The sequence below is a fragment of the Mangifera indica genome, chromosome 19 (genome assembly GCF_011075055.1).
Source record: "Mangifera indica cultivar Alphonso chromosome 19, CATAS_Mindica_2.1, whole genome shotgun sequence".
Taxonomy (NCBI): domain Eukaryota; kingdom Viridiplantae; phylum Streptophyta; class Magnoliopsida; order Sapindales; family Anacardiaceae; genus Mangifera; species Mangifera indica.
In genome coordinates, this window is record NC_058155.1 from 536,131 (window position 1) to 555,663 (window position 19,533).

A 19,533-nucleotide genomic window follows, 5' to 3' on the forward strand; every position below is an offset into this window, starting at 1 on the left:
GCATGTCACATGCATTGCATGACTAGACAAGGCTTTTCTTGTCGTGTTATGTATTTTATTTTTGCATAATGTCAAATGACACTATTCATGCCAAGTCAAACTTGCCCAAAGCGTAATCAACTAAAATCTCTCTATTTCCCTAAATACTAAGATTGTCACCAAATGATCCTTACTGCTAAGTTCATATCAACTGTTATATGCATGTGATCTATAAACTCTTCATCGAATCAATAATATTTGAATTCATGTTAAATTCAAACACAGACTAAGATTGGCCTCTAGCAAAATATCATGGCCATTTAGATGACAATGAACATCTCTTAAGCTTTTATAACATCACAATTATATACAATTCAATCTTTTTGTCAACTAATATCTCTCGAGGCTGAGACATAGAAAATAATTTCTTAGTATGAACTGATACATATTAATGTTTTACATGGTTTAGGTTACAACTTTATCCCACTGTGGCCACAAATTCAAGTAGTCATGAATGTTATTCAATATTCTTATGTGAGATATCTTCTTCTATTCTCAAAAGTGACAAATCCTTTATTGATCAACCATAACCTTCATGTATCTCATGATATGACCGTACACTACATTTATGATACCCTAGTTACAACGATATGTTGGATAGAGTCAAACCATACCAATCCTTACATGAGATGGTCTGGCGAGCTCAAGTCATAGGACCACATACACTCATGGTGTTCAAAAGATTTATTCTATAGACACTAGAGCAACCATCACATGGATATCCTCTATAGTAGGGTCAGTTCAATGAACACTTCTATAATGTGCACTCATGTGTTGCATCAAACTATCTACAAATAGCTTCAATACGTGAGAACTATCATCACCTTTTGATAGGGTTGCTTAACACTATAATAATTCCATCACCATTACATGTGCCCTTGGTCATCATAATGTCGAAATTATAGACATTTCTAGAATGGTCACTTACGTGTACATAGGGTTCTCATAATTGGTTATTTGATCCCATCATGATAATTTTACCATTGTAAGGGCACGTTATTCACTCAGTCATATAAAAGAATACATATGAATTGAAAAACAATTAATTCTTCATTAATTAATGAATGTAAAATTACAATTACAAGTGTTAAATCAATTGGCTCTAGGGCACCTATCCTAACACTAAGCAACCATGATCAACCCATAGCTACAATGAGAGCAACTAAACATATGTTACATATCTCCAATTTGTCAAGTACCCAATGATACATACTAAACAAATGTTATTCTCAATATTTACAAGATGAATTTCCTAATCTTCTCTATGTCAAATAGGAATAGTTATCTTCTCTTTTTCAATTGAATGTAACTTTTCCTCTTAGTCCTATAAATATAAATAATCAATAAACAAGATGAAAAAACCATACAAAGATACATGTAGAGAAGTTCACACAAAGAAAGCTAAGAATTTAATAGCTAGTTATTTGTTATTTACACATCCTTATCAAGATATCGTGTAACCCCAGTTATAACAATATCATAGATGTAGGTTTCCAGTTACCGGGTCATATCACATCAAAAAAAAAAAATTCTTTTATTTTATCTTTACTTCATTCACATCTCAAAGTAATAGACATTAGGATCTTATATCTAATCTTAACGTTGCTATCTTAGCTTAAATTGTTCAAAACTTTGAATTGTGTATTTTAGTTAATAACAAGAAATGTCATCAACACTAGAGAAGCAAAAGAAAAGACTTCTCACGCTGAGGTTTTTGTCAACTTTTTTAGATTCTATGTCATGGTTTTAAAAATAAAACTAGATCGGCAAGTAGAATCGACACTTATCAAGCAAAATGAAAATTATTTATAGAAATTGTTTTAGTAATTGGACTAGATTGGACTATGGTCTAGCCACTAGTAGTTGACATTAGTCGAGAAAAAATCAATTGTTTGTTAACTTAGACTTGAAGTTGAGTCCTAACCTTAAAATAAAGTGAGAATAACTAGTAAACCACTTTAAAGTCTGTTTTATTATTTTTTGCTAAAAGACTTATTCCCACCCGAGATTTAGTGTATTTCCAAAATTCCACTAACAAGATTTCAAAAATTTAAATATCCACCCTTTTGTTAAAATTTTCAATTAAAGGTGAAGGTGAAATCATCATGTAACAAAAAATTTAAAAAAAAAAAAAGGAAATTTATTTCATTCCCCCCCCCCCCCCAATAGTTTAAAAAACTAACAATTTTCCCTTACTCGAAGATTTGAAAAGTTATCATTTCCCCTAGGTTTTTTTCTCTTATCCAGCCACCTCCTTCGTTCTAATCAACAATCGGTGCTTCCTACCCATCTTTCTATGTCGACTGCATCAGAGAAGTTATTAGTAGCTAAAGAATGGGACAAAGACAAAGACATCCAGATGACGCTCAGATAAAGACATACATCAATTCATATTACTTAATCCAAAATGAAACAATTCTTACAAGAATACCAAAAATTAAGCAGAACAATATACTAGATATAAAGATAATATTTAATAGAATTAAATATATCTTTTACAATAATATCACACACAATTCATTTTTTTAAAAAATCATATGAAAGTCAGTACCTTATTTTCAATTTGATAGTTTTTTTAATTTATTCATCATCTTGACTACTTTCGATTGCAATCATTGTGTCATTCCATTGTAAATTAAATTGTATAAAGTTGAATAATCTTGTTTACAATCAAACAAAAAAAACACTATCAAATTAATGGAAAACAAATAAGCATTTAGGGTTGCATGATTTAACAGTGAATTGGGAAATGAAACTCAGAGATTATGAGAGTGAATGCAGACTTTTGGAACATAAATCCATTTGAAAAAAGATTAAAATTTTTTCCCTTTCTTTTTCTTTTTTCTTGCCTAATTGGATATTGGGATTGATATGAACCAAGTCAAACCTGAAAACCCATTGGCTCGATTTTTTCGAGCCAAAATTAAGGGTGGTTCAAGTTTAACTTGAATGAAAATGATTTTATTCAAATTCAATTTAAATTTGATTCAAATCTATTGCTCAGATATGTGATTGGAATCATAATTTATTGACAAAAAATGTCATTTTATCTAATAATAAGCAAAACTATGTCATTCTAATAATTGTTTAACATAATTTGAATCGAACCATGAGTCTAGTTTGAACCAAATAAGGTCATTCACCAAATTCATGAGCTAGACCAAGTTAAATATTCTCTAACTCGAGTTTGGTATGTTTTCAAAAAATGAGTTAAACTTCCTTATTCAAACTCAATTTATAGTTGAGCTAAATGAATTCAAACCCAAGTAAATTGAATAAAACTAGCTTTTGAGCTCAAACTAACTTGATTCGGGTCTAACTCTAATTGGATGCACAACGAAAGACTTGAAAATGTCACAACACATTTTAAAATTTTTTGAATTCCAATAATTTTTAGTAACTTTTAATATAAACGTCATAACAAAAATTACATATTTAATGATAAATTATACAAAATTATTTCAAAATATTATTTTCAATATTTCACTAGCCCAACTATCAGTTAATCGTTCTCGCCATTTGTTTGACCAAATAAGTTCTCTCATCAGGTCAATCCCAATCTAACTTTGAAAACATTGTCCAATATTTTAAAATGCTAGAATTATCTTTTATCAAATTTTTTAAAATGTTTGTGCAATCAGATAATTAAGAGGATTTTTTTGTATAAAAACTAAAAAACCTCTCTTGTCTGTGTTGTCTTAATTTTAAAAGTTCTTTTTTTTTTCTTCAAATTTTTTTTTTAACCATCAACTAATTAGATTTAAATTAAATTGAATATGCATAAAATAGTTCGAGATTAATTTAAATCTAAAAAAATTAACTCGACATCAATAAATAGAAACTCAAACTTAACTTGAGAATAATTTTAATTTTTAATTCAATCTAAATCAATTCAAATTTAAATATTTAATTTAATAGTGTAGCTAAATAGGTGACAGGGAGGCAGACAGATAATATGACCCATTGACTAAAGTATGATGATAGGTTATTGAAGAAAAAGAAAAAGTATGATAATAGGTGATGATAATGTGACACCCAATTGGATTTACGTGGTCAGAGGGAAGAAGAATGATGATTTAATTTCAAAATCAAACTACTTTACTTGAATAATGGCCGCCTCTTTCATTCAAATTTTGAGGTAAAGTAAAGGCTAAAAAAACCAAAAAGAAAAAGAAAAGGGACCCTAATAACGATACAAAGCAAATCATGAATTCCCACAGCGAAAAAAATAATAATTAATTATGTTTCAAATTTATTGATTTTTTAAACTGACCAATTTGTTGTTTATAATTAATTATATTTTTCTTCAATCGTAGGAGAAAATACAAAATGAAGAATACGAAACTTTGAGTTTTAAAGGGCAAGTGACCTAATTTTCAAAATATAAAATGATTACATGCTCACATCACATTAATTACAAGCTACAAGCTTTATATGTAAGGTGAAAACGAAACTGATCTGCATCGATCGGTCGAAACCCATTTGTAAAGAACATGATGAATAACATCTTCGGGAGCTCGATATGGCAACCGCTGGATTTAGCCTCCACGGACGAGCACCCAACGTGGTGGAACGTTGCGGCAAGCCTTTCATCTGGCATCATCCAATTGAGAATGATCCAAGGAAAGGATGATCATGATCATGATCATGAGGATATCGAAAACAACAATGACCGCCACAAAAAGCTTTGTTTCAATAATATTCCATTGAGGAATCTATCAGTGAAGCTGCAGTATCATCAGCCTGCTGCTGACCATAAATGGTACAAAACTCTTCCTCCGGGTGAAATGTTGCCAAGAAATGAGACACTTGGAGGCTACATCTTTGTATGCAACAATGAAACAATGCAAGAAGATCTTCGTCGCCAACTTTTTGGTAAATTAAAAAATATTATTTTCTCTTGTTTAATTTTTATAGTTTTTAACTGATATCTTTTTTTCAAATTATATATATTTAGGGCTTCCACAGAAATATAAGGACTCTGTAAGGGCAATAACCCCTGGATTGCCTCTTTTTCTCTATAACTATACTGCCCACCAGCTTCATGGAGTTTTCCAGGTTTGTTTGCTAATGTATTCAAGCTCATTAAACTACTATGATCTCTGCTCAAGCTTGAGAGGCAGGCATGAGTTTGATTTGAAAAATTACATTTTACCTCTTTTTTTTTTTAAATTAATTTAAACCTTATAACTTAAATATTTATTAATTTCCCTAGTAATGTAATAATTAGTTTTTTAATTACAATTAACACACCAATTAAAAATTATTTTTGGGAATTTTCGAACACATTTTATAGTTAACTTATCTTAAATTATTAAAAAATTTATTTATAATTTTAAGGCTGTAAGTTTTGGAGGGTCAAACATTGACCCAACTGCTTGGGAAGATAAGAAATGCAGGGGAGAATCAAGATTTCCAGCCCAGGTGATTAAATTCTTATAATAAAATTAATTACATTTTAATTATCATTAAGAAATAATTAATAATGATTAATTAATTTCAGGTAAGAATTAGAATGAAGAAGAAATGTAAAGCATTGGAAGAAGATGCTTTCAGGCCCATTTTGTTTCACTATGACGGCCCAAAATTTCGTCTTCAGCTTTCTGTTCCAGAGGTACATTTTGCTCTTGCTATATGTTTTTACTTTGCACATATATAGGCAAACTTCTCCTCTATTAATTTTGCAATTTACTTGTGATTTATCCACAAAATTCTCTTTTATGTATAATATTGACGCATATAGATAGAGTGAGGTTAAATTATTAATATTATTAGGGTATTGTTTGAGTTAAAGATAAAATTATTTTTGTATTTTTAAATTAATTTGCTAAAAATACTTTTTATTTTTTGTTTGATTCTCTTTTGTGTGTGTATATATTTATATATATAAAAAGTGTATTGTCTCTAGCATTTCTCATGTTTCGTATGTCAATCTATTGATTCACATCATTCGAGTGCAATTTTAGGATTTGGTCTCTGAAAAATCGTTAACACTAACTTTAATTTTACAAAAATTTATAGATAGAGTGCAATGTGTATGGTTTTTCTTAATTTTTAGGATTATAACATTATGGGATTCTCTAACTTAGCATAATAGTAATTTATAGTTGAGTTTTTTTTTTTTTTTCTTTTTTGCCTTTATAATTGATCAATCTTTATTACAATTGGATATATTGCAGGCACTTGCTTTATTGGACTTGTTCAAAGAGGAGGATATGTAAAAGGTGAAAAGACACCCATAAAAATGCCAAAGAAATTAGTTATGTTTAGATGATTATATTATATGGAGCTTCTAGATCATATATACTTGAAGAAATTCATCTAGAAAACTCCTAAAAAATATAATATTTTTTGGAAATTGGTATAGAGAAATTAATTTTTTTTATTGTTGTTAAATATTATCCCATTTAAAATGTATTTTTATAAACAATTAAAAAAATAAGGCTGTGTTTTCAAGATTTTGATGAAAGAAGTAAACTGGTTATTTTATTATTATCTCCACCGTTGGTTTGGATTATGAGATCTTAGGATAACAACAAAGTAGTCCTTAAATATGTTGAAAATATCAGTTGGATCTAAAAGTAATATGGCAAACCTTGTAAATCTTTGAAACTTGTGATGATTAATGCTGTGAACAAAACTGAGCATTAACCACTCACCATAATTTATGTGAATCTATATTATCAACATTCAACCTAAAAGAAAATAACTTCTCCACCCAATAAAACTTTACATGAACACATAAATTTGTATGTATTATTTGTATACATAATACTATTTTACTTAGAATTCTAGTAAGGTTAGTAAAATAAAAAAAGAGTACAAGTCTAATACATTCACCTTACACCCAAACACAAAACTCATGTATAAACCCCATTTCTCTCCTCTTTGATGCACACAAATCCTAAAATGTGAAATATCTTTGAGCAAAACTAGAGAAAGAAAATCCAAAATGAATGAGAAGGAGAAGGAATATAATACAACATCATCATCATCATCATTATCATAGTTAAATTTGAATTTAATTTCTTGCTTTCATTTCACATATATAATAATTATATAATCTTAATTTGGTACAAAATAATTACTTGTAAATAATAGATAAGGGATAAAATAATAATATGTTTCAATAAGTCCCTTTCCTGAACGAAGGGCTTTTATCTACATGTTAGGTTGATTCTTATGTAAAATAAATGTCTAGTTTGTAATACGCTTCCAATTGTGTACCCTTCAAGTATCCTTATATAATGAATTTAGAAAATTAGAAGATTTATACCTAGAATGTTTGCAATATAACGAGAACATAAATTTAGTTATGAAAACATGATAAAAAACATTTCGAAAGTTGTTTTCAATGTGCACACATACACAAATTAAATATTAAAAAGCTACACTTCTATATTATAGGCAAGAATTTGATCTGAAAATGTCATTAAAAGGGATTTGAACTCATACTTTCTAATTCATGAAGCCTTTTCTTTTATTATTCATGTTACCCTTTAAGTATTAATTTTATTACTCATTTCCAAAAGAGTTATACAGTTAACATTGTTAACAAAAACTTTATTACACATCAAAATTGCACAATTAGAAACTCTATTGATTCTATTCCAATTCAATCAAACACATTAAACTATAAAATACTATAATTCATAGATTAGACACTTAGACAAACCTATTTGCATCATTTTGTTGCAGAAATTGATATAGAAAAGATTGATTTTCGATATCTGGAGCAAACCGTCCTTCCTAGGTTCCAAAAGCGATAAGCATAGGGGTGCCAAAAATAATCGTATGTATTGGAAAGGGGACCTATGTAACCTCTCCTAACCAATAGGTGTGGTATAGAAAAACGGCATGAGTTCCCCTATTTTAGAGGGTCCGAGGAATATTTTTTTATTTTTCATTATGCCTTGTAACACTCTCAATTAGCAATTCACACAAACCAGTCCTACCAATCGACTGGATTTTCATCAACTTAATCACAATTAATAAAATAAGTACATAATAATAACCATTATAAAAATTGTCACCCACAGAAACTTTATAACCAATTTTCATAACTAGCCATATATATATATATATTCACATATACATCAAAACATATAAATCAACAAAATTATGGTGTCTTCCTCCCTCGGCCTCATATCTCACTAGTGCTTCCCGAGAACCTTTGCTGCATCTCTTTACCTGTAAAATATTAAATTAAACAGAGTGAGCGACCATGGCTCAGTAAGAAGATCATACTCAATACTCAAAGTATTTCATACCAGTACTAATCCCTTCCATACTCAGCATGTCTGGGCTATTCATATATAAAATAATTGACATGGAACACGCATTAAACACATATCATAAGTCTCTTCTTTCACCAATTTATTCATTTTCTTACTATACAAATATGATTCACTCATTATGATTTATGCAGGTATGAGTGTAATGACTTTTTTACTTTCTGATCATACATCTTTCTCAACTATTTATCAGCCACATAGGCTTGCATGTATGATTTTGATGCAAATGACTTTCATAAAATATTTGCTAATTCTTTCTCTTTTTTTTTTTCAAATATTTTCATTGATTGGTTTAGACTACATATGACAGTACTTGCAGTCACCATACAAGGTACAATTCTCTCTTACACGCATATTTTACTATTTTTTTTCTTTGTTGTCCACACAGTATAACTAATATTTTTCTTTGTTGTCTACACAGTACAGCTGATTGTCCACATAGTACAACTGATATTTTTCTTTGCTGTCCACACAGTACAACTCGCGTGTAAGGATTTTAAGTATGTTTTCTGCTTTCCTGTATCATATGAGTTATTATAAAACCAAAAATACTTGTTTTCATTTTCTGAAAGCATGCATGACTTAGAAAATGTTTTTCCTCTTTCTTTATTTTTTTTTTCTAAATCATGCATATGTTATGATTCCTCATGTATGCATATATAACCATAATATGAAATATGCCCATTCATTATTTTTCCTTATTCTTTTCACTCCTTATCAAACATCATATTATTTTCTCATGCATTTATATATCTCATGCATCAAATTAATTTCAAAATATATAATATAAATTTAATATAAGGGCTATTCCACATATCATGCACATAATTAAGCAAAAATTAACTTAATGCAAATTCTTTCATCAATTCATCATTTCTCATATATTCAACACACAAAATCCGCAAAGCTAACCCTAGGAATAGGAAATGTCTAAAATACCCTTATGGCCAAAAATTACATCATAGATCATAATGAATTTCTTTATCCATTTAAGCATAAATCACCTTAATTTTAATACCTTATACACTTATATAAGTAAAAGTTATTTAAATAACCTAACTCAAATTACTTCAAGTATGTAAAGTATGAAATTCTTACCTTTTCTTTGCTAATTTGGTGATTTAAGCTTATCCTCCTTCTTTTCTTCTTCTTAGCAACCTTAATCAATCAAAAATATAATCATCCATCAAAACCCTAAACTTGACATATCTTAAAATTAAATTTTTTTTTACCTTAGAATTGACCAGAATTGATGGATCTATACTTTTTATAACTGAAGGCTTTGGAAATTAGGTGGTTTAACTAGGTTTTTTGATGAATTTTGCTTACGGGAAAAGTTTTAGCTAAAATGGTGGAGGCTCTCGGCTAAATGAAGAAGAAGATGAATAATTGATATTTTTATAAGCCTATTGGACCAATTTGCCCTTAACCTTTTTCATAAATGACTATTTTGTCCTTAGCCAATTACCAAAAACCCTTAGCACCACCATATAATTTCAAGTGTGCCATTCAATTTTAATTCCTACTTTATCCCTTAAATCTTTATAAAATGACCATTTTACCCCCTTTGAAAATTATTGCTCATTTAGTAGTTTTCTATAATTCTTTTGTAATTTCTTTAAACAACAAGTTATAAAATCAACTCTAGGGGTAATTTTGAAAGTGGAGTTTATTGACACACCTGAATTCGGATGTTACAACCTAGCCCTCTTCTTTTATTTTTCATATTAAAGGTTAATAGGGCTCTTCTATCAAAAGCCCAATAACCTTTATTAGCCCACAATTTTGTTTCCAAACCATCATATCAAACCTATAAATAAATTCTTTCTAGACTAAACATTCACCCAATTTTATATTAAATGATCAAAAAAATTTATCAATGTATACCCACATTATGTCAACATTTTCTCATTTGGACAATATTGATTAAAATATATATGTATATGTATGTATCAAGAAAATAACCTTTTAAAAAAAATTTTGGTAAATGACATTTTATTATTCTAAAGTAATCACTAATTCGTAAGAAAACAATATGGTCCAGAAAATAACACTTCAACCAGAACAATCTTTATGTCTAAAAAACAACACAAGATGTCTATAATTATAATTATTTACAATTATACCACATAGATCTTTAATTTGGAAGTGTGGCAGAAATAGTATCTAAATGTGATTATAATAAATATATGTTATTAATTGTTAGTCTTTTTTATTATTTCTATTTATGTTTCAAAAGAAATAAGAAAAATCCTACAATTTCAAATGAAGTAAGCAACTTTCAACCAAGTCTACATATTTCACATATAATCTCGAGATATACAAAAGAAATATTCATATAACTATCATACTTAAGAAAAACCTTATTCTTGAGACATATGTTGCATTTATACTATAACATAACAAACTATACAATTGTCATACTCAAAAGAAGTCTTATTCTTGAGATACATGTTATATAAGATACTATGTCCGAATATATACATATATATTTAATATGTTTATTTCAATCAATGAAGATCAGGTAAGAAATATGTATGAATGTTAATCATAATAAACTTTATTAAGTTAGCAAGAAATACATTAATGACTTCTCCCATTAACCTAGGATATAAAAAGACTCCAAGACACCATATTCTCTAAATGTTGTTTAAATCAGTCCTTTAGTTAGGGGATCAACCAGCATGGGGTCTATACTAAGATATTCTATAACAATGTCAACTTTCTTTACTAGGTCCTTGACTATTAAATATCTTATTTCCATATGTTTTGATTTACTGCTAATTTTATTATTCTTAGAAAAGATTATAGTTGTATTATTATTACAGTAAATCATCAAAGGCCTTAAGATGGAATTAACCAACTAAAGCTCAACAATGAAATTCTTTAACCACATTGTTTGTGTGGATGCTCTATAGCAAGCAACAAACTCTACATACATGGTTTGAAGATACTTTTAAGGTCTGCTTTGCACTCTTCCTTGATATGACCCCACTGGCGAGCATAAAAATGAATCCTAAAGTAGACTTATAATCATCCATACGACCACTAAAGTCTGGATCAGAATACCCCACTACTTCAAGATTCTCAACTCTTTTGTATACTAGTTTGTAGTTTTTTGATCTCTGTAAATATCTTATGACCCTCTCAGCTGCAATCCAATGATCTTTACATGGATTAGAAAGATAATGACCAAGCACATTCACAATGAATGCAATGTATGCCTTAGTACATACTTGAGCTATAACACCCCTCTTCAAATATATACCCTGCCTATAATATAATTCAAAGGGACGTGCATGACTATACTAGATAATTTAAAAATTTGTAACTTAATGCATGATTGCAAATGCTCAAGCGTGTAAAAAGGTATGATAAGAAAATAATAAAATACTTCATTTATTACTATTCATAAATAAAGATGTTTGAAACTTAGCTAAAATAATACTGGTGCAAGAGTAACCATAAAATTATAACTAAATGTCTAAATTCATGAATATATATAAATCTAAATAAAATGACCAATAATCCCTTCGCCTTTGCCTCGCGCAGCTACTCATTGGACTACTGGACTTGTCACATGTCTTGCCACTCATTTCTACGTATAAAACAACAAAAAGAAATATGTAAATTAAAACACTCAATAAGTCGATGACGTCTCGACACCTTTAATACTCATAAAATTGATAAACTTGACGTCTTATTTGTAAATCTGAATATGGTCACAACTAGGCACTCTTGTGCTTTAACATGAGTTATCTGTAGAGGTTACTAAAGCTTAAGTTGAAATTGGTATATGAAATGTCCTAGTGAAAGTATAAGACATCTTGCATGTCACTATTTGTCATGCCTTGTGTACATGCCATACGATCTATTAGGTTAGCTATCTGAGATACCCTACTCACATAGAGAAATAATTTGGTAGCAATTGCTTCCCTTATCACATATGTTAATCAAAACTACTGTCTAAACTATCTTGGGATAGTCTACATATAAGTACACATGTAATGCATCTCGTTGACCACGTGAGATAATATCTGAAAAGCCATTATCCTTACCATGCTCACTTGAAATAAACTAGGCGGCTATATGCCTTGGCGTCGAATGCATGATGCATCTTATCGATATCTAACTTTATTGCTTTCACATATCTTACTACTCATGCATACGGTTGGTGCCTAGTTGGGTGTGAACCATTTTTATTAATTTTTCTAATTTTTGACCTGGATCAGACTTGGTAGAGGACTCATGTCATCTTCCACATAGTCGAACACTTTTTCTAATACTATTTAGCTTGTGTTTTTCTTTACTAAAATGTCTTATCTTACTTTTTCTTCTTTTTCCCTTTCATTGTGCTCAATTAAGGGGTCAAATGGCCTTTTAACTAGCTATATGAGTGTGTACCTAGGGTGTACCTCTGTGTGCCTTTTTTAAACACAAAGTCCATTTTTGGAAAGTCACACAGGGTGTATGTCCTATACCACACGACTATGTATGGGTTTCCCTAAAATGAGCATACGGAATTTGCAAAACCTTTTAATTTAAACTAAGGACACATGGACGTGTATTTGGCCATATATGGTTATGTGTCGTAATCTAGAGATCACAACATGTCAATTTCTGTAATTTTTTTACTAAACTTTTGGCCATACGAGGCATGAAAATGTCTTAAAACATGGTCCTACTCCTCCCTCTTCCATTTAACATTCTTGTAATAAAAAAAAAAAAAAACAAGTTTCATGCCTATCATTTACTTATCATTAACATCAATTTATTACAACCTTCTCAATTTCATGACATATAACTATGTACAAAGAATATCACATAAAAAACTTCCCTATTCAACATACATACATATATCTTTAATCAATCAATTAACTTGCATTTAGTTATAAAAATGATAAATAATACCCAATGTACACCCATAATTGCTTAATTAATTTTCACGATTTTAAATAAAACATGTTTATAGAGTTTATAAAATCAACACCTTAGAGTTTATATAGAGATTAGCACATGTAACAATGTTATCAACCTATTCAGAATCAATCATTCATCAATACAGAGTGAATTTCCTTTTAATCAAATTGTTAATCCTTTGAAAAGGAAACCAACTTACTTGACTTCTAACGATCAAGCAAGCTCTTGGCATGGTTGATGCTTTCTCGGTGATTGATGACCCTTCATCAATTCAAAATTGGTCCCCTCTCTCTATATATATATTCTTACTACTTTGTGTTTAAGTATGGAGGGAGGTAAGAAAGGTGAAAAGAATTAAATTGAATGTGTTTTTATTTTGCCTCCTAGACATGACACACGAGCATATGGGGACTCTACACGGGTATGTGTCATATCATACAACTAAAGCAACACTTGATCTTAATGCGATCATAATCTTATCTAATAATTTCAAATTTGTTGATGACACACGATCATGTTTATACCCCTTTACACTGGTGTGTATTGCTTTGAGAAATATTTAATAATTTAATTTAAAACAAAGAAAAAGACTTAAATGCTTTTGAGCGCTATTACAGTCTTCCTTTTTTTATATGAATTTCGTTCTTGAAATTCACTCAAAAAGTTACAAGAACCGCTGCCTCATGTCTTACTTAACCTCTTATTTGGCTTCCTTAACTCGGTGATTTTCTCTATAGAACCTTGACTAAGGAAATTTGTTTGCATCTAAGCTTTTTAACTCGCTTATCTAGGATCTAAACTAGGTACTCCATATTCACCAAATTATCCTCGAGCTCAATATCCTTAGCTCTAAGCACATGGGTTAGGTCACTGATGTACTTGTATGATAATGATACATGAAACACGTTATGAATGCGATCTATGCTTGCTGGTAACGCAAGCTAGTATGCAACCTTACCTTCATGCTCAAACACCTCAAATGGTCCCATAAACCTTCGTGCTAACTTGTTTTTTTCATTGTATCTTATAACATGCGTAAGGGTCTACTCTAACAAACACCTTATCATTTATACTAAACTCAAGATCACATATTCTCTAGTCTGAATAACTCTTCTAACAACCTTAAGCTTGCCTTATTCTTTCCCTTATCAATCTGACATCGTCAATCATCCTCTAGGTTATCTCCAGTCCCAAAGCTTGAGTTAGGGCATCTCTCTTTGCTATCTTATCCCAATACAAAGTTGATCTACATCTACTACCATATAAAGCCTCATATAGAGTCATCTTGATAGTTGTTTGATGGCTATTATTATATGTAAACTTTATCAATGGCAACACCTCTATCCAACTCGCTCTTCTATTTAGGTAATAAGCCCTTAACATATCTTCGATCACTTGGTTAACTTTCTGAGTGTAATATTTATTTAGGGATGATAGGATATACTAAATACTAACCTTATACTCGAAAACCTTTGCATACTACACTAAAAAGTTGAAACAAACCTAGTGTCTCGATCTGAAACTATCGTCTTGGGTACTCTATAAAACTTAACTATTTTTTTAACATACATCTAATCCAGTTGATTTGCACTCATGGTATCCTTAACTACAATGAAATGCACTAACTTGGTTAATCAATTAACTATGACCCATAAAAACATTATATCCTCTCTTGAACCTCAACAATCCTATCATGAAATCTATCAAAATGCACCCTTATTTCCACATTGTAATACTGATGTTCTTTAATGTTCAACCTCAACTTATTGATATACTAGACACTTAACCACAAAGTCTGTTATATATTTCTTCATACTTGACCCTTGAAAAGATCTTTTAAAATCTTGATACATCTTTACACTACTAAGGTGAGCAATGTAAAAAGGACTATGCAACTCAGTGAGAATCCTATCCCTCAAACTCTGATCTCAAGGAATATATAAATAGTTTTTGAATCTTAGAATACCCTCTGTAATATTAAAATCTAGCTTCGTACCCTTGATGACTGTCTGTCTTAATTGGACACACTCATCATTTATTACTTGTACCACACTAATCTAATCTAGAAGGGTTGATTGAATTTGTAAACTTGCTAATTGCCCCGTGATTATCTTTATCTGTTCTCTCACTAACTTCTGTTGTAAATCTCAATGAGTGATAATTTAAGATAAAACTACTTTTCTACTCAGAGCATCTGTAACTATGTCGGCCTTACCTGGGAGATATTTGATCTCGCACTTATAATTTTTCATTAACTCCAACCATAGCCTCTACCTCATATTGAGCTCCATTTGGGTAAGAAATACTTGAGGCTCTTATGATTCATGTATATATTACTTTTGACCCCATATAACTAATGTCATTATATTTTAAGAGCAAACGCAATGACTATCAACTCAAGGTCATGTGTGGGGTACCTAGTCTCATAATCTTTTAGTTAACAAGAGGCATATGTTTTCACTTTACCCCTTTACAACAAAATTGCTCCCAAACCCCAATATGAGGCATTTATGCACAAGCCATATTTTTTGTCCTTTGTAGGTAAAACTAAGATGGGAGTTGATGCCAACCTCTTCTTTAATTCTTGAAAACTCTGCTTATAAGCATCTGACCATATGAAAAAAACATCCCTGTGAGTCAACTTTACAAGTGGTTAGGCTAATTTGATGAATCCTCATAATAACTTACTAACCCAAGGAAGTTTTTAACCTTCTTTGTTATCTTAGGCCTTTGCCATTTTGATACAATATCAATTTTACTAAAGTCAACTGAAATACCATTTACTGAGATTTCAAGTCCAAGGAAAACCGTTATGTCTAACTAGAACTCGCACTTTGAAAACTTGGCATATAATTGCCTCTTCCTCAATATCTTGAGTATAAATCTTAGATGTAATGTATGCTCCTCTCGAGTTTTGGAGTATACTAGGATGTCATTTATAAACACCACTAGAAACTTGTCCATATATTCTTGGAACATTCTGTTCATGAGGTTCATAAATATTGTTAGGGCATTAGTCAACCTAAAGAGCATAACCACGAACTCATAATGCCTATATCTGGTTTTGAATGTAGTCTTAGGTATATCTTACTCAATAACCCAGATCTGATGATAACCTAACCTTAGGTCAATTTTGGAAAACACTAATACACCTTTAAGTTAATCAAATAAGTCATCAATCCTTAAAAGCAGATACTTATTCTTTATAGTTACCTTGTTTATCGATCAGTCTTTCTTTTTTACAAATAAGATCGGTTTACCTTATGATGAGTGACTTGGTCTAATAAAACCACTATCTAATAGCTCTTGTAACTATTTCTTCAGCTCTTGTAGTTCAATCGGGGCCATTTTGTATAATGCCTTGAAAATTAGCATTATACTAAGGGCGAGCTCAATACTAAACTCCACCTCCGTCTCTCTCTCTGGCGTTAACCTTAAAAGCTTATTAGGAAAAAACACCTGGGAATTCTTACACCAATGAAGTATCTTTTACACCTAAGACTATTTCATCTAATCTATTTACTATAAGCACCAAATATGTAATGCACCACTTGTTTAGCATTTTCCTTACCCTGACATTGCTAATCATCATACTAAGAACTCAACTTTCTCCAAAATTGAATTGTTCACCATTATTTAAGTTGAACTAGACCTTTTTCTTATTATGGTCTATCTCTACCCCATATCTACTCAAGAAGTCCATGTTGAGTATTGTATCAAAATCAGACATTTCATAACTATTTGGTTCATGACCATCTCTTGGCCTCCTAGTGAAACCATCTCTCAAATCAGTATGTGGTTACAATGAATTATGTCTTCATATGGCATCTTTATTCTAATATGTGGAATAACTGCGGGTTCTAGCCCTAATCTCTCTATTATCCCTCTAATAACAAAACAATGTGTGGCATTAGAATAAATTAAAGTATATAAAGGACAATAGTGAAATATTAACTAACCCATCGCTATTATTGCTCTAGCTTCAACATGAGTCTAAGTGGCTACATAAACTTGAGCTTATCCTCCCTTAACTATTTGCTCTGTTTAGGTTGGAGTTAAAATTGAGGATGGTGTTGTTGGGATTGTGCATTGCCTAATAAATTGGTCAGGCTGCTTATATTTATAGCATACTTTCTGGCTGACTAAACACTCTTCAATGGTCTTCATCCATATCTATGGCAAGTTGGGGGATCATCTCACCTCATTTAATCCTCTTTTCTCTGTTTCTTACCCCTTAAATTCTTTTTGTTTATAAGCTAGAAGGGTCATCTATAAAGGTTACTAGTGCCTAAGTTGAAATTACCATATCTAATAGCTTAGTGAAAACATAAAACACTTTAGGCACATATGTCATATGACCTTTTTGGCTAGCTATCTAAAAGACTTTGGTCACATGGGAAAATAATCTAGTAGTAGTCTATTCCTTTATCATATAAACTAATCAAAACTATTATCTGAACCATCTTGGGATGACCCTTACAATGGGTACATGTATGATACATTTAACTAACCATGTGAAGAAATATCTGAAAAACCATTATCCTTACCATACACACCTGAAATGAACTAAGTGGCTATATGCCTTGGTGTCAAGTGCACAATGTATCTCATTGGTATCTAACCCTTTTACATTCAGGTATCTTACCACTTACTCACACAATTGGTGGCTAGTGGGGTATGAATCACTTTCCTTAACTTTTCTAATTTTTTACTTGGATCTAACTCGATCAAGGTCTTATGTTATCTTCCATATAGTTGAACATTTTTTTGAATATTATCTAGCTTGTGCTTTCTTTACTAAAATCTCTTATTCTTACTTTTTCTTTTTCTTTTTCTTTTTCCCTTTCACTATGTTTAACGAAAGGGTAAAATGGTCTTTTAATTGGTTACACAAATATGTACCTAAGATGCACCCATGTGTGCCTCTTTTAAACAAGAAGTCCACTTTTGGAAAGTCATATACAGACGTGTGTCCCATACCACACGATTATGAATGGCTTTCCTCAAAACTAGTGCACGAAATTTATGCAACTTTTTAATTTAAACTAAGGACACACCAACATGTATGAGACTATACACGGTCATGTGTCATGATCTAAACATCACATGAAGGATTTCTTAAAACATGGTCATACTCCTTCTTATTCCATTTAACATACTTCTAATAAAATAACAAGTTCCATACCTATCACCAAAAGTCAATTGTTATTTAAAATAGTAACAATTGATTCAAAGGCAATTATAGGTGTATATTGGATATTGTATGTTATTGTTATGACTGAATGCAAGCTTTTGGTTAATTGATTGATTAAAGAGATATGTATGTATGTTAAATAGGGAAGATTTTTGTGTAATATTTTGTTTATATAGTTATATGTCATGAAATTGAGAAGGTTGCAGTAGATTAATGTTAATGATGAGTAGATGATCAAGCAATAAAGAGTGCATTTCCTTTTAAACAAATCCTTAAACCTTTGAAAAAGGGACCAATTTACTTGACTTTTGGTGATCAAGCAAACTCTTAGCATGGTTGATGGTTTTTCAGCGATCAATGAGTCCTTTGTCGACTTAAAATTATCCATTCTCTCTTTCTCTATTCTTACTTCTTTATGTTTAAGTGCGAATGAAGGTAAGAAAGGTGAAGAAAATTAGGTTAAACAAGTTTTTATTTTTCCTCTTAGATGTGACACACAGGTGTATGGGGACTCTACACAAACATGTCTCATATTGTGTCGACAATTAAGGCAAAGCCCGATGTTGTTGTGATCTCAATCTTATCTAATAATTTCAAATTTGTTGACAATAAATAATTGTGTATACCTCTTTATATGAACATGTATCACTCTAAGAAATATTTAATAATTCAATTTAAAATAAAAGAAAAGACTAAAATTCCTTTGAGCTTACTTGTAGGTATTACGTGAGCATACACCAAGCTCTCAATTGTACTAGCATAAGAAATATGAGACATGGATGCTCTCTCCACATCTTTCTGAGAATATTGTTTAGTACTAAGTTTATCTCTTTTTACTACAAGTACATCACCATCCTTAAAATTATGCATATTAAACCTTGTAAGTATCCGTTTAAAGTAAACCTTTTGTGATAATCCTAGTAACCTAGACCCTTGTCACAATGAATCTTAACATAAAGGACAAAAGATGTTTCTTCAATGTTTTTTATATCAAAAGCCTTAGACAAAAACTACTTTGATTAATAAAAAGCAAATTACCATCATTGCTAACCAACAAAATATCATAAACATAAAGCACTAAAAAGA

The 19,533-nt window shown here is 30.5% G+C and overlaps 1 protein-coding gene across 1 annotated transcript; it reads left to right on the top strand.

Moving 5' to 3' along the window:
• The first annotated feature begins 4,441 nt into the window (after positions 1-4,441).
• LOC123203701 (B2 protein-like) lies at positions 4,442-6,424 on the top strand. The gene is made up of 5 exons (XM_044620148.1): positions 4,442-4,914; positions 4,997-5,097; positions 5,380-5,463; positions 5,543-5,653; positions 6,219-6,424. The coding sequence occupies exons 1-5, from the start codon at positions 4,533-4,535 to the stop codon at positions 6,258-6,260; spliced, it is 720 nt and encodes a 239-aa protein (XP_044476083.1). The 5' UTR covers positions 4,442-4,532; the 3' UTR covers positions 6,261-6,424.
• The last annotated feature ends 13,109 nt before the right edge of the window (positions 6,425-19,533 follow it).

Bases quoted from the DNA above. Each gene is read 5' to 3' on its own strand.
- LOC123203701 (XM_044620148.1), top strand. From the start codon at position 4,533: ATGATGAATAACATCTTCGGGAGCTCGATATGGCAACCGCTGGATTTA. The intron at 5,098-5,379 runs GTTTGTTTGCTA...TATAATTTTAAG, and splicing joins AGCTTCATGGAGTTTTCCAG to GCTGTAAGTTTTGGAGGGTC. The intron at 5,464-5,542 runs GTGATTAAATTC...AATTAATTTCAG, and splicing joins AATCAAGATTTCCAGCCCAG to GTAAGAATTAGAATGAAGAA.